This window comes from Abramis brama (assembly GCF_963993115.1).
Source record: "Abramis brama genome assembly, chromosome: 15".
In the NCBI taxonomy this organism is placed as follows: Eukaryota; Metazoa; Chordata; class Actinopteri; order Cypriniformes; family Leuciscidae; genus Abramis; species Abramis brama.
This window is the reverse complement of record NC_139977.1, coordinates 31,535,824-31,552,743: the sequence shown is the minus strand read 5'-3', so window position 1 is coordinate 31,552,743 and position 16,920 is coordinate 31,535,824. Positions and strand designations below refer to the sequence as shown.

Here is a 16,920-nt window from a genome sequence, read left to right as displayed (position 1 = left end):
TAAAACTCATTTTTGATTACCAAAATTACATATTTAAAGGAACACGCCAACTTTTTGGGACTTTGGCTTATTCACCGTATCCCCCAGAGTTAGATAAGTCCATACATACCTTTGTCATCTCCATGTGTGCCGTAACTCTGTCTGACACATCCACCGCTAGCCTAGCTTAGCACAAAGACTGGAGGTAAACAGCTCCAGCTAGCATACTGCTCCCAATAAGTGACAAAATAACGCCAACATTTTCCTATTTACATGTTGTGATTTGTATAGTCACAGCGTGTACAAATAACAAGGTCACATGAGACACAGCCATCTTCTAACCGTATACATACTGGGAGCTATATTCTCAGAAGGCGAAGCACTGCTACTTCTGTGGAGTGATTAGCGCAACACTCTGAGCGAACTCTCTGCTCCTCACCACGGGGCTTCTCAGGTTCTCAGAAGATGGCTGTGTCTCATGTGACCTTGTTATTTGTACATGCTGTGACTATACTAATCACAACATGTAAATAGGAAAATGTTGGTGTTATTTTGTCACTTATTGGGAGCAGTATGCTAGCTGGAGCCGTTTACCTCCAGTCTTTGTGCTAAGCTAGGCTAGCGGTGGGTGCGTCAGACAGAGTTACGGCACGCACGGCGATGAGAAAGGTATGTATGGACTTATCTAACTCTGGGGGATATGGTGAATAAGCTAAAGTCCCGAAAAGTCGGTGTGTTCCTTTAAATGTTTTTTTTTCCTTGAAAAATAATTCTTTATGCCTTAAAATAGCTTGGATGTAACTCGACACCCTTGCCTCATTTAGTATACGCGGTTCTATGAATATGCAAATGAGCCCCGCCTCCACTCACTCACTCAGCTCAGAGATCCACTCGTTGACGATCACACGTTGATCTGATTGGTTACAAGGTAGTTTGTGACGTCAGAAACACCAGCGATTTCAAAGCGTGTTTTTGAGCCTGTCTTTGGTTCACTGCAGTTTTAAGGAGAAAACACTCAGCAATGCTGTCGACTTATGAATTTGTACATGGTTTGTCTTAAAGCATATTATAAACACCATATAGACATATAAACAACATTAAAAGCTGGATTTTCACCACAGGGGGACTTAAAAAAAAGCAGTTCTCAACCTTTTTGATTCCCCATTGTATAGGTTGATATATATTTCAGCTTCAATGATAACAAAGCTACTTTTGTATTCACTGAAACTTGGATTGTCCGCGTATATTCAAGTAATTTAACACAATTATTTCATGATTCAAGAACTAAATGTACCATTCGTTTTGAACCCTGAAGACATTTAGAAGACATTTTTACTGGATAAGGATGTTTAAAATATTTTTTATTATATACAATAATCCATTTCTACCTATATACACTAAGAAATGTTTCTTGAGCAGCAAATCATCATATTAGAATGATTTCTGAAGGATCATGTGACACTGAAGACTGGAGTAATGATGCTGAAAATTCAGCTTTGATCACTTTTTAAAATATATTCACATAGAAAACAGCTAGTCTAAATTGAAATAATATTTCACTATTTTACTGTATTTTTGATTAAAATAAATGTGGCCTTGGTGAGCAGAAGAGACGTAATCATTCCAAACTTTTGACTCCTAGTGTACGACTGAAGGAAACATTTTAGCGAGACACAATTTCTTGTCCTTGACCATAAAGCGTGTGTGTGTGACGTCTCTGACAGCGACAGTAACACAGTAACAGTTTAAGCATGGCAGTGATGATTGACACATCAGGACGACACTCGCCCACTCCTGTCCACTCGTGTTGTCACACCTGTCATGTGACCACAGGCTCGCGACTTGGCAAGTTGTTTGTGGATGTGTGGACATGTTCACGTAAGCGTTTGTCTGGCTGGACTATAAAAGAGCCGGTCGCTGTCTATTCAGACTCAGATAAGTGCTGTAACCATGACGGCCGAACCCTGAGGTCAAAGCAGATGCTATTCATGAGCAACACAACAGAAATGGAGATAAATATAGTCTTTCCAGAGTAAAGAAAGCCGGAAAAGAGGCAGGTTTCAGAGTCATAGCTCAGGACGTAGTAGTATTTTGTTTAGATATCAACTTTGTCTTAGATGTTTCTCATAAAAACGGACCTAAAAGAGTTGAAACCTTGTAATCTCATGAATCATGAATTTTGAAGAACTGAATATACATCAGGATTGCTATTTGTTTTGACCACTGGATTTACATTACATTACATTTTTTTTTTTTTTTTTTTTTCATGATTATCAAGATTTTATGTTTTTTTTTACTTATGATTTGTACTGATATACACTATACCATGCAAGTATTTCTTATGCACAAAAGTCTCTTCTTCTCACCAAGGCTTCATTTATTTGATTAAAAAATACAGTAAAATCTGTTTTCAAATGTAATTTGAAATGTAATCATAAAAATTTTTTTTATATAAGCATATTTTGCAATGAACTTAAAAATATTGTATGTGTATATATATATATTATATATATAATCAATATTTTTAAATGCGTAGTTTTATATTTCTCCATTGTTTTAATGAGAACTCTCTGCAGAGCAAATGGGTGGAGTTTAAGTCTAGCTCCTCCTCTCTAGACGTCGAGCAAAACAAAGTCTTGTACCTTTGTCTTTCTGTCTGATTTTCAAAAACATTTTTGCTTCAAATGAAAGTTTGTAATGTTATGATTCTCCTCGTAGCCGGTTGGTTTGGTTCATGGCTTATAACCCTTTAACGGAGACTTCTTAAAAATCCCTGTGGGAGAAATGAATGGAAAAATGCATCTGTAACCAACACCTCTGAGAAAGTGTGTGGGAAGTACTAGGAGTCTAGAGCCGTGAAGCGAATGTGGAGAGCAGCTCAGGTCATTCGATGAGAAATGTTTGAGTTCATATTCAGATCTCGGACTTTCGATTGCACTTATAAGCACAGTTTCAGACATTGTTGAGAAACTCTAAAGGAGACACGTGTGAGATTACTGGAGTGTTTTTCTCAGGAGAATCATCAGGAAACTTCAGCAGAACTCTCCGTTTATTCTCATTTTTAGAGATATTGCAGAGATCTCATTCTCATTCATCTCATTCTTTGTTAAACAGGCAAAGGGAACTGAATTAGATCATGCGAGGCGGCACTTGAAAATAACATCCGCTGATGGACGTCATTCATTAGGGCCTTCAGGCTTTTCCATCACACACACATTCACACAGCATTTCCGTCTCCGAAACCGTCTGCGTGTCTCATGAATCCCTTTCATACACACACACACAGTTTGCAGCAGGTCTCCGCTCACTGTCGGAAGCTCAAATGATGAAAGAGCCGCAAATCTGTCCGTTGAATAATTCACAGAGGGCAGTTGAGCTTTATGTGGCGTTTCTCATCCTTCAATGAAACGAGTATATCCCTGCCAGCTGAAACCCACAGGCAAACACAGGGAATTCCCACACACATCCATCACCAGCACACACTCATTCAGAAACACTAGCCTTCAAAAGTTTGGCGTCGGCAAGGTCTTTTTCTGCTTACAGTAAAAACTGTAAAATTGTGAAATATTATCACAATATAAAAAAAATGCTTTCTGTTTAAATATATTGTAAAATATAATTTATTCCTGTGATCAAAGCTGAATTTTCAGCATCATTACTCCAGTTTTCAGTGTCACATGATCCTTCAGAAATCATTCTAATATGATGATTTGCTTCTCAAGAAACATTTCTGATTATTATCGATGTTGAAAACAGTTGTGCTGCTTCATATTTTTGTGGAAACCGTGATTCCTTGTCTTGTCATGTCTTTACTGCCACTTCTGCTGAATAAAAGTGTTAATTTAACTTAAAGTCAAAATCGGACTGGCCCCTCCTCCTTTCCTTTAGCTCCGCCCCCTGTCTGCTATTGGTTTAACTAGACTAAGTTCACTCCTCTGCTTTCTCTTTTGACCTCTGACCCCTGTTGCACTGATTACTGCTTTGACACACTTAACTCCAGCTCTGAGTTTCACAGATAACATTGGACACACACACACACACACACAGTAAGAACAACACTTAAGGAGGACTGTAAATGTTAGCTCTGACTGAGAGGGTAAATCAGCGTCTCTCAGGGTCAGACAGAGAGACAGAGGAGACGCAAGGTTAATTACATCAGAAAGACTGAGAAAAATACAGCATGTGTGGCGGCTCACGGAAGAAGTCCTTTCTCCTGCTCCAGACAATGTCAGCGTTTAATAATTCCTTTTATATTTCTGCCATTATAACAGAGCGGTAAGTCACCCAGGCATAATTACAGTGATTTTTACCAGGATTAAAGCTCTCTGTCTGCCTAAAATGCAGAATTCATTTATATTGCCCTTTTCACAGCACACACTGTTTCAAAGCAGCTTTACAGAAAATCATGATATTGACATTTTGAATATCTTAATATCTTCATGCCTTCTAGTCCTATTTAGCAGATTAGAGCTGGCCGATAATATAATTACACTTTGCGACAACATAAACTATCAAGCAGTTGAGATTTGTTAGTGTATATATATATATATATATATATATATATATATATATATATATATATATATATACAGCTTTATATATACTGTACTTGCTTTAATGTATGTATGCAGGTAATGTGATGTATATTTTAAATGTGTTCAAAATGGATTTTCCAGCAGGGTTTATTTGTTTATTTTTGCAGATTTTTTGGTGCTTCTGCAACAAATGCGGAAATCGTGCATTTCACCTTTAAGAAATACGGGTCGTCTTTAAGTGAGGCGTGATCAGAGAAGGTAAGTAAGGTTTTCTGAAGCTCAACGCAGATCTGTGTGTCTGAAGACTGCGGCGTAATGAGCAGCGTCGTTTCCCAAAGTTTGCATGCGGGAAGTGAATGTTTTGGCAGGCAGGAGAATTTAAACAGGCACCAATTACACCCTTCCCATCCACCCACTGGGGTCTTCAGCATCACCCCTGCAGGTGTGACGCACACACACACACACACACACACACACACACACACACACACACTCACACTTAACTAACAGCTCCCTGTTTTCAGGTTATTTGCATGAAATTAGTTGCCCACTGATGCATGTAATTGCATATCAATTAAAACCAATATCACATGTTCAGATAATGATAGAGAGAGATTTCAGAACATTGTATTGCTATCTACAGCTAAGTTTGCACTTTTTTCAGTTTAAAATATACCATAATACAGGCAGAAGTGGGAAAGAGGTGTTAGGCAGTACAGAAACAGTGTATATATATATATATATACACTTTTTTTCCCCTCAGGAATTGTAGTTTTCATTGGACGTTCAGTGTGTTAATTTGAACCTTGATGTGTCTGTTAGTTTTCCCTTTGGTTAAATGATGTTTATAGATTATCTGACATAAGCTCCTCACATAAAGGGCCGACTGATTTCTGTCCCACAATCCTTTGCTTCAGGCTATAATCAATATGTCATCACCATGGAAACATGCCCGCCTCTCACACTCCCAGGAAAAGTCTTAAGTGGATTAGAGGCGGAGTTATTCAAATCAAAGAGAGCATGCTAATTAATGTAGGGACACCAGTAAAACAGCATGTCAACAATGTTGCAAGTTTAAAATGTTTTTATTGAATTACATTGAATCTTCATGTATATATATATATGTATGTATGTATATAAAATATATTTAAATTTTTTTTCTATGCAGTCTTTTTCACTAATTCAGTTATACTGCATTATATACATTTTATTAAATCAGCCAATAAAAAATCTTTAGCAATCAGCCATTAATCTGCATGAATACAGTATAATCTTACTAACGCTTTGGCAATGTAAAGCTTTTTTTGCTGTGCCAGTAAACTTTCTTGAATCTTAAGAGAGAAGGAAACTTTATTAGTGCCCATTTGAGCTGAACAACTCTACACAGCTGGTGCTGGAAGCGAATGTGAGCATTAGCATATTTATTGCGGCCGTTAGAATGAGCAGGGAACCCTGCACTCTTCCTTCCTGCTTCTTCAACATCTCAAGATTTCCAAGAGGAGGAGAGGATCATTCAGAGAGTTCGGGTGGTTTCTTTCCAGGCCGGATAGGATGTGAGATGATGTCTCTCCCAACAGCTCTCCAGGGAACCGTTTTAGCTCGGAACAAAACAGAAAACACTCCTCGATTCACACATATGCCCCTCATCTTCATTTTATGCCTTTGTGATGTTAATGGTCTGTGATGTTAAAGTGACGTGAACTCCAGCTGAAGCTCCTGATACCAGCTGACGTCACAGGTCAGAGGTCAAGTGATCACGAACAGAGTCCTCTGGGTCTGTTCTGTCTGGTTCTGTGAAATCATTCTGTTCTCTGTGTGTGGTTCTGTTATGTATAGCTCTGTGGGATATTCTGTGGTCTGTGTGGTTCTCTAGAGTCTGTTTTATATGGTTCTGAGAGGATCTGTTCTGTATAACATCTGATGTGGTTCTGTAGTATTTGTTCTGTCTAGTTCTGTAGGGTCTGTTTTTATGCATCTGATCTTTGTGGTTCTGTGTAGTTCTAGATCTATTCTTTGCAAATCTGATCTATGTGATTCTGTGTAGTTCTAGATCTATTCTTTGCAAATCTGATCTATGTGGTTCTGTGTAGTTCTAGAACTATTCTTTGCAAATCTGATCTATGTGGTTCTGTGTAGTTCTAGATCTATTCTTTGCAAATCTGATCTATGTGATTCTGTGTAGTTCTAGATCTATTCTTTGCAAATCTGATCTATGTGATTCTGTGAAGTTCTAGATCTATTCTTTGCAAATCTGATCTATGTGGTTCTGTGAAGTTCTAGATCTATTCTTTGCAAATCTGATCTATGTGGTTCTGTGAAGTTCTAGATCTATTCTTTGCAAATCTGATCTATGTGATTCTGTGTAGTTCTAGATCTATTCTTTGCAAATCTGATCTATGTGGTTCTAGATGGTCCTACAAGGTCTGTTTTATAAGGATCTGGGCTGGATTTCCCGATAACGTTATCTCTTAGCGCGCTATGAAGACTCTAAAGGTATAACTTAATTAAAGGTATACCATTTCTAGGCGTGTTCCCTGAACCGTATCTTAAGAGATAGCTTCTGACGTGCGACGGTACCAGCTGCTGTCCGCGGCGGTGCTGCTGAATTGGTTGATATATCAATGGCTCGAGAAGCAATTATTCACTCATGCAGGGGCTGCTTATTTCTGAACCACTTCAGAAATAGTTGAAATTGCATTTATTAGGACTCATGGGAAAAAATAATCCAAATTGCGAACTAAATCCAACCCTGGATATTTTATATAATTTTGGAATGAGTGTGTGAACCCGTAACCTCCTGCTCAAACGCATGATGCATCAACCCGCTCCACTAACTGGCAGTGTGCTTTCACTGGCCCTTGAATGGCCTTTAATTTAGCACAACTATTCTGTATTAGTCAACGGTTCTAGGGTTTTGATGCATCTGATCTGTGGTTCAATGTAGTTCTTAGGACATCAGGTCTGTGTAATGCTAATCTGTTTGGTTCTGAGTGGATCTGTTCTACAGTAAATGGTTCTGTAAGCTCTGTTTATATGTTTCTGATCTATGTGGTTCTATGAGGTCTGTTTAATATAGATATAGTCTGTGGTTCTGTAGGGTTTGTTCTGTGTGAGTCAGTTCTAGATGGTTCTGTAAGGTCTGTTTTATAAGGATCTGATCTACTGTATATGGTCTTATGTTCTCTATTTTTTATTTTTTTTATTTGTTTTGCAAATCTGTTGTGTGGTTCTGTAAGCTCTGTTTTATATGATTCTGTGTTGTTCTAAGTAGATGTTCTGTAGGGATTGTTCTGTCTAGTTCTGTAAAGTCTGTTTTTATGCATCTGATCTGTGTAGTTCTAAGTAGATTTATTCTGTTTATTTCAAATCTGATGTGGCTCATAGGGTTTATTCTGTTTGGTTCTGAGTGGATCTGGTCTATACGGTTCAGTGTAGTTCCGAGGAGATATATTCTCTGTTTGGTTCGGAGTGGATCTCTTCTACATGGCTCAGTTTTATATGAATGCATCTGATCTATGTGTTTCTGCAGGGTTTGCTCTGTATGGTTCTGTAAGGTCTGTTTTATATTTGATCTGATCTGATCTATGTGGTTCTGTATAGTTCTGTATTCTGTGCAAATCCGATGTGGTTCTGTAAGGTTTTTCTGTTTTGCTTCTGTAGTGTTTGTTTTATATGGATCTGTCCTGTGTGTTTTCTTCAGCACCACGGAGAGTTCCATGTCCTTTCCCGCGTAAACCGCTTGAATACATCAAGATTCCATCTCGTGCCTGGCGGGAGTTCAGTCACGATGAGTCGCAATCAGAACCCGAGTGCCGCATAGGTTTTTTGTGTGATTGTTCCTCTGAGGCGTGAGTATCACAGAAAGTTAAAAGCACTAAAACACGAGTCACCCCAACAAAGCAGGAAAAAGCCCTAGAGCCTCCAGAGAATCGTGACTTGCGGAGAAAGAGCAATGCGTCACGGGTGGGTGGGGGTGTTCATATCCACGCATACAGTCACAGTATATACTCACTATGATATGATCCCAACGCGTTCATTCTTCTCCCCCGCCCCGCGTCGCGTCACATTGAGCGGGGCTGCCGCGATACAACTATTGATTTCATCTCTCTCTCTCTCTCTCTCTCTCTCTCTCTCTCTCTCTCTCTCTCTCTCTCTCTCTCTCTCTCTCGCTCCCTCCCTCTCTCCATCACTTCTTCTCAGCTTTTCTTCAAGTGCTGCAGAGAGACGCGCTGCTGCTGCTGCATTGTGAGGAGAGAGAAAAAAAAGAAAACGCTAAAGGAAGATCTCCGTTCCCGCGCTCAGATGGCCGCGCGCCCGTGAAGTCTGGACTCACGCACAGTCGGTAAGTGATTCCATTTTTTTTGTGTGTGTGTAGGTTTACGCACTAGTCAAAAGCGTAAAATAAACTTTAGCTGCGCACAGGGAACGTTCACACGGACGCGTTGTTGCGTTCAGCGTGAAACGGAGCGGAGAAGTTGAACTGTTTTTAACTTGACACCACATATTACAAACACGACGCAAACGCCCCAGTCTGACTCTAATGTTCGTGTGTGACTCTATGTTCTTCCTGTTAGAACCTGTTTTATATTTCTGTCGATTCACTTTTTCCCCATGAAGATCGTGACGTGAAATTGTGTTTTTACTAAAAAGAATTTACCTGCATAAATTCATTAATCTATTTTAGATTATTATTTATATTTCAGTTTAGTCATGCAGGTTTAAATATTGGTTTTGCTTTTGAACAGCAAAGGGAATTTGTCTCTCAATGGGTAACAGTTAACACACACACACACACACACACACTTATGTGTTTGATAGTTGTTCACGAATTAAATAGGACTGTGTTAGTATGGATTTTTTTCGTGGATTATAGAACTTGATCTTTTAATATTAAATTTAACAGGTGTGCACTGATAGCCTATAGATGTAGATGCAATATATAGACCAACTATTCCAGATTGCAAAGCCTGTATGCTGATGTTATTTTTTTCAGTGTAAATGATCATTTAGTCTATGCAGATTTTCCCATACAATAACATTGTGTAGTAACAATGTCTGCAAAGGACCAAAAACAACATGACAAAAGTAGTTCAAAAGTCATCAGTATGACTCATGCACTATTTTCTAAGCCTTTCGAAGTCATCCAATAACTTTGTGTGAGGAGGACCTCAAATTAAATATGGCAGGAGTGATGGCAGCAACATCCAACAACCTCATTGGTTCTCGCATGTCATGTGACCAAACGCCACTGATCATCTTAGGTTCTTTATTTGATCTGAGAAGTTTGTCAATGAATAATGAGTAAGATTTTGTTCTATTCCTCATGCAAAGCATTAAATGACTTCAGAAGGCATTTAATACAGTTGCATGGACTACTTTTACGATAAGTTCTCTGAGCTTTTTCTTCTTCTGGAGCTTGACAGATGCAAGTACTGTGAACCATTTTGCATGATAAAGATTCTTTACTTTTGTGTTAAGTGAGAGTAAATAATGGCAACATTTTTGTGTCATTAAAAAGACATACTGTAGATCAACCTTTGTTCTGAATACTGGAGAAGATATATGCTGTTAGTGTGTGTGTGTGTGTGTGTGTGTGTGTGTGTGTTAAGATCCTCGGGGGCTCCTGGTGGTGTCCTGGATTATTAAAAGAGAGAGAGAGAGAGAGATTCACTTTAGGAACTTGTTTCCTGACAGAGCAAAATGTGCATGACTGTCACAAGCAGAATGAAATCCACCTGAAAATGTGAGTCATGGAGGCTCGTGGAGCAGATGTGTGTGTGACGGAAAGATAAAACGGAGAGGGAGGGGGATTGATTCCCATGCACAATGTCAGGACAGGCGAAATCTCATTACGGGGCGAGCTTGCGTCAGAGCCGGGCCGTGATTGATGCCTTTTCCCGCTTGTGCTGGCCATTCACACGCAGACCGATGACTTTTCTCCAAGTGCTAGTAAAAGGGTGAAATCTGCGGTGCGTGAAACAGCCTGCCTCAGAGAAGAGGTGAATACACAAGTATAGCACTGTCCTGCAACGGGAAACGTTTCTTTACTACGGTAAAGTGCACTAACAAGTAGCAATGGCTTTTTGGACATTAATACTGTTGTGTATTATGGTGGTATTCTTTTGAAATACCTTGTACTGTAAAAACAACAAAACATATATATGGCAATCATTCAGTACTACAGTATTTCTCAAAATACCATAGTATTAGCATCTGATACCTTCACTGCAGCGTTTCAGCAGAAATCTCAGCGTTGACCAGTTTTAACCGGCACATCTGTGTGTTCGCGTGTGTGTGTCAGTGAACTGGTCCTTTGACATTTGCCATTTTGATGAGGAGACTCAGAATTATTTGTCTTTATTCAGGCGAACCACATAAACATTTTCAAGCAAATTCAAATACTTTATTTTTTTTTAAAAGATAAAAAATTAAATATTTTTAGGTGAAGCTGGTGTGCATTAGGAAATAAAACAAGAGACAATTGTATGGATAGATAGATAGATAGATAGATAGATAGATAGATAGATAGATAGATAGATAGATAGATAGGGACATGGTTTCATATGCATCAGTTTTATCACACACACACACTCTTATATGTGTGTGTCAGCTGATCAGTGAAGTGGATCAGACAAAGTGTCCCCCAGCGCACATAACATGTGACCTTTGACCCCTGTAGTCTGTTCCTTCAAAGCCACTCTCAGTAAAAGCGCAGACGTTCACTCTACACACAGTATTTAACTGAGTAGTTATTTTTAGGATTTTTTTATAGCATGCAAATTATTTTTATTCATTATCGAGATTTGAGGTTGAAGTGTAACAACTTCACCATTTTTTATTATTTTTTGTAGCTTTTTAAATTTGACTGAAATAGTGTCCTGTGGTGTGTCAAATGAATTTATATATGTACAAATATTACATATAGTCACACTTAATTTGAAAGATTCTTCTGTGATTTAGATTAGAAAGTTCTGGTTCAATTTGGAACCTTTACTGTTAATCTTAATTCTCATTATCCGTCGCACAAATCTTTTTGCATTTTTAAATTTTCAACATCACTTATTATGATTTATAAGCTGATTTCCTCATGGGGACCAAAGAATTTCCCCACAAGGACAAGGATTTCTGATATTGCCGTCTTTGTGGCATCATTGTCCCCATAATGTAGGGTTTCCCAGGCAGCCACACACACACACACACACACACTCCACTGCCTTCATCCAATCTGTGCAGGCGTCCAGTATGAAACCCCCACAGCTGCTGGTGAGTCCCAGTGACCAGTGAAGCCTTCAGCTATCCATCATTACATTACTGCAGGATACATGTGTGTGTGTGTGTGTGTGTGTGGTCTTCTGTAAGGAGTTATTCATCAGCTTTCCACTAAACCACTGAGTCTGGTTACCCACAGATCTGTTTTCCGCAAGGTGAAGTGTGTGGAATCAGGGACACAGGAATACAGCGCGACCTTGCGTGTGCAACTCTCAAACACCTCGTGAAACACCAGCACTTACTCCGCTTCTCCAGCGCAAACATCGGAACCTTTCCAAATCAAGATGCGTTTCTTAGAGAAGCAGAACGCCTTGAGTTTGCAGTGTAGATCATAAGGTGCGAGTGACTTCTGGACGGTGTTCTTCTGAGCACCATTAGTGGTTTATGGAGGGTCGAACTGTGTCGCAGCGTCCCGTGAGTTTGTTCCCGTCCTCCCCCTCCCGCGCTCACATCGGGGGTTAATGCAGGAAAACGGGTGTCGCATTGATTACATCACCCCTCTAATGATGTCATAGTACATCGGGAACAGCCTTTATTTGGTCTCAGACTCAATGATGTCATGAGTTGCGGGTCTTTTTTTAGGTCTGTATTGCCGCAGCGTGCCGGACGAGTTTTCCAAGTCAGGATTTTCAGATGGATCATGGATGAATGTTAACGCTGCTGTTGTGCCGGTCAGATCCGTCTCGTTTTCTTCTCGCTCCTCCTCTGTGATTAATGAGGGCGTCTCTCTCAGTCTCAGCGGCCCGTGGAACTCACAACTCTCAGAGAATCCTCCTTTCGTTGTGTCTGAACCTGGACAGGCGAACACACGACACCACTGGAACAGCCGAATCATATCAGCCCGTCTTCATGTGTTCCCAAACGTTGGGATTTTACATGTTTTAATAAATGACTGCTGATTTCTGTGCTCAAGATCACACTGACTCGTTTAGAGTTTGTGAACCAGTCCATTGAAAAGAACCGAATTGTTGATGAAATATTTTTGTCATTTTTTCAAAAAAAGAAAATGAATTTTCTTTTTCAAGAAATGAAAATGAAAATGAAAAAAAAATTCAAGAAATCAATTTTTTTTTTTTTTTTTTTTAAAAAGCAGTAATTTTTACATGCACACTTTTATTAGTGCACTGATTACATTTAACTAATAATTACAAAGAAATGGCGACACGTTGAATTAAACATAACATTTTGACGTGGAAAGAATGGAAATGGTATTTTCTTGTAAAACACACTCTTTTTTTCAACTTTTTTACGGCGTGCTAATACATTTCTGTGAATGTTTTTTTCAAATATTGGTGTGTTTAGTGTGAGTCTTGATTCTCAGACACGTCTTTAGTGGGTCTTGTTTCTGTGGCTCAAGGCTCTTAAGATTTGTGTTCCAAATGCCAGAGTTAATGAATATTAATCATATTCTAATGATGATCAGCATATTGGCCAGAATATGCTGAAATTCAGCCGCAGTTATCAAATGTCAGCTCGAATTGAGATTCAAGAAACATCCTGCAAAATAAAGGTTCTTCGGTGGATCATGTGTTCAACCTTTTCTTATCAAAATCCATTTTTGGCTGAATATTGCTATTATGTTTCTTGATGTTTTGTGTTTTGGATTCAGGGGCTTTAAAATACCAGAACTAAACCAGAACTTTTTTTTTTTTTTTTTGGAACTTCAAAAGATTTTAGAATGTTCTGGTTCTATTTGGAACCTTTACTGTAATCTTAATTCTCATTATCCTCTTTATACATAGAATAGAATAGAATATTCAATCGCAGTTGGAATATTCTCTCTCATTCTGGCCCTTTCTCTGAGATATTATCTGTGAGACTGACTGAGTTGGGGGGGGGGGGGGGGTGTTTGTGTTTATTCTTCAGATTGGAGGAGATAAAATCGAGACAAGTGTGTATGTTTCTGTCTGAGAGAGGAATGCTGCTGCAGTGCAGTGTTAGGGTGTCAGAGTTTCCAGAGATGCACATGTGTGAAGTCTCAGTGTTGTAATGTCTTTTTTTCTTCTTCATTTTTCCATAACTCTGTCCGGTGATTGTCCACAGGGAGGAGTGTGAGGCAGAGCAGGGAAATGCAGAGTTAAAGTGGGCACAGTGTCCTCTGCCCGCTGTGCCAGCCTGATTTATGGCTTCTCCTGGTTTTCTGCAGGGCACATGAACACCTCAGATTTACTGCACTTTCACTTCTTCAATTACACACATTCTGTTAAAACCAAAAATACACAACTAATTCAGATCTGAAATGCACCGAAATTTGTTCTTAATTCATAGTGATTATATTTGAATACTTTGCAATTGTTTCTCTCTCTCTCTCTCTCTCTCTCTCTCTCTCTCTCTCTCTCTCTCTCTATATATATATATATACATACAGTACAGTGTGTGTGTGTGTGTGTGTATATATATATATATATATATATATATATATATATATATATATATATATATATATTTAATGATTATTATTTCATAATTAATTATGTGTTTTTATTTTTATATCTTAATTTCTGTATTTAATATTTATATATAATAAGTGTTATATATATTATAAATAATTGTGTTTATGGTTATACCTAATATATAACATTTTATTATTATTAATATATATATTTTTATTTTTTTAGTTTGCTTATATATATATATTTATATATATAGGATTATATATAAAATTATTATAGGATTATATATAAATTATAATTTAAAAATATAATTTTGTTTTTGGTTATAATAAAATATATGGTTATTATTTCATAATTTTTATACATAAACAATTTTATTTATTATTTTATAATAAAAAAATAAAAAATATATATATTTTGTTTATGGTTATACCTTTTATAAAAAAATATTATTATTAAATACTTATAAACATTTTATTTTCAATTTAGTTTATGGTTTTATATATATATTTACTTTAACAATATAATTTATTTTGGTTATACCTTGTAAAAACTATTTTATTGTTATTATTTTTATTACACACACATATATACTGTATAAAATTGTGTTTATTTAATTAATTAATGAATTTATTTACATTTTTTTAAAATAAATTATACACATATATAGTTATATTTTTGTATTTAATTAATGTTTGCTTATATTTGGGTGAATTAGTAATTATAATTTTGTTCCCTTTTGCACAGAATGAAACCCTGCCTGTGTTTGTTTCTCCCATAGTGAATGAAGCGGTCAGAAGGAAACGTCACACACTCCTGTCCACCTCAGTCTGTCCGTCTCTAAACCCGCCTTCAGGAAACTTACACTCGTCCTCTAAAACTCACGCTTGACTCCTGCAACCATCAGCATCAGTGGAGATGGAGGACCCGTACAGAGACAGGACGTCTCTGGCCAAAGGCGCTCGTGACATCGCCAAAGTGGCGAAACGGCACGCCGTGAAGAAGGTCAGCAAAGTGGTGGACCGAGCCTCGGACGAGTACGCCTCGGGACGCAACTACAGCCGCTTCGAGAACGACGAAGACGAGGGTGCGGACGAAGACGGCTACACCCATCAGGACGGCGGCGCTCAGCGAGAGGAGGACGAGGGCTCCAGCGACGCCACCGAGGGCCACGACGACGAGGACGAGATCTACGAGGGCGAGTACCAGGGCGTGCCGGCGGGGGGCGTGGCTTCAGGGGGGCGGGGCCAGGCGGCGGTGGATGGAGTGAAGGATAAGCGAGAGCTGGAGAAGGAGAGAGAGGCGGATATGGAAGAGCTGGCGCAGCAGTACGAGCTCATCATCCAGGAGTGTGGACACGGCCGCTTCCAGTGGCAGCTGTTCTTCGTGCTGGGCCTGGCGCTCATGTCTGACGGGGTAGAGGTGTTCGTGGTGGGCTTCGTGCTGCCCAGCGCTGAGACTGACATGTGTGTGCCCAACTCAGGAGCCGGGTGGCTGGGTGAGTGATCAAACTATCACACAAGACACTGACAGCGTGCTTTACACAGTTAGTTTGGATATTTGATCTGAAATCACAAAAACAAAAGTCGCTGTTTGGATTTAAACAGGCAAATGCTTAAGAGTCTATGATTGGATCATGATTGCAGTGATTATTATTAGGGGTGTAACGATACCCTCATGTCACGATTCAATACATACTCACGATACTGAACTCACGATATGATATTATTGCAATACTCCAAGACATTTGGTAAAAGGTTAAACTTTTTTTTTTACTGTTGATTAAAATGCTACATTTGATGTTACATTGGGTGTGTGTTCATGAATAGGCTTGGACTTGTGCTGGAAACCCAAAGCACAGGACAATCGGGACACCAGAATAACAATATTCATGATTCTGAAGCTGAAAATACAGAATTATTTTAGACGAATGTGCTTGCACTCTGTCACTGGCTTGATATATGTGACCCTGGACCACAAAACCAGTCTTATAGGTAATTTTCTTTAAATTGAGATTTATACACCAAAAATCTAAACATTGAGAAAATCGCCTTTAAAGTTCTACATTTATGTTGGCGATTGTGCAGGATTCACTCACAAAAATAAATGTTTTATATATTTACGGTAGGAAATTTACAAAATATCTTCATGGAACATGATCTGTACTTAATATCCTAATGATTTTTAGCATAAAAGAAAAATGGATAATTTTGACCCATATTGTTGGCTATTGCCACAAATATACCCGTGCGACATGTGACTGATTTTGTGGGTCACATATATAAAATAATGTTGGACAATTTTTACTGGTAACATCAGACATTTGGCATTATCAGGACCCACAAATATTCCCCCATTGCATTATTATACATCATATTCAACATATATATATAGTAGTTTAATGTAGTACTGACACTAAATCTCTGAAAACTTGAATTTTTTCTCACACAGTAATTTGTATTTTGGGTGAATATACACAATACAGATTGTCACTATCCACGATCCATAATGTTGCATTTTTGTATTGTGAGTGATATATTGTTACACCCCTAATTATTGTTTGTCTAGCATGTTATATGTCCGACAACAGTTCTTCTAACCTTAACTGATGGAGTGTGTAGCTTTTCATTTCTTAAACACACATGTATGAAGACACATCATGACCGTATTCCAGGAGGACAGTATCAAGACTCATCAGGCTCAGATTGTGAGAGTATAGTTGTGAGGAGCATGAAGAATCATCT

The 16,920-nt window shown here is 38.5% G+C and overlaps 1 protein-coding gene across 1 annotated transcript in view; it reads left to right on the top strand.

Annotated features, from left to right (window-relative positions):
• The first annotated feature begins 8,458 nt into the window (after window positions 1-8,458).
• Window positions 8,459-16,920, top strand: part of LOC311097509 (synaptic vesicle glycoprotein 2C) — a 41,804-nt gene continuing 33,342 nt past the window's right edge. The window contains exons 1-2 of the mRNA XM_084137240.1: window positions 8,459-8,856; window positions 14,958-15,674. Of these exons, the coding sequence (XP_083993366.1) occupies window positions 15,095-15,674 (580 nt within the window). The 5' untranslated portion in view covers window positions 8,459-8,856; window positions 14,958-15,094. The remainder of the gene's footprint in view (window positions 8,857-14,957; window positions 15,675-16,920) is intronic.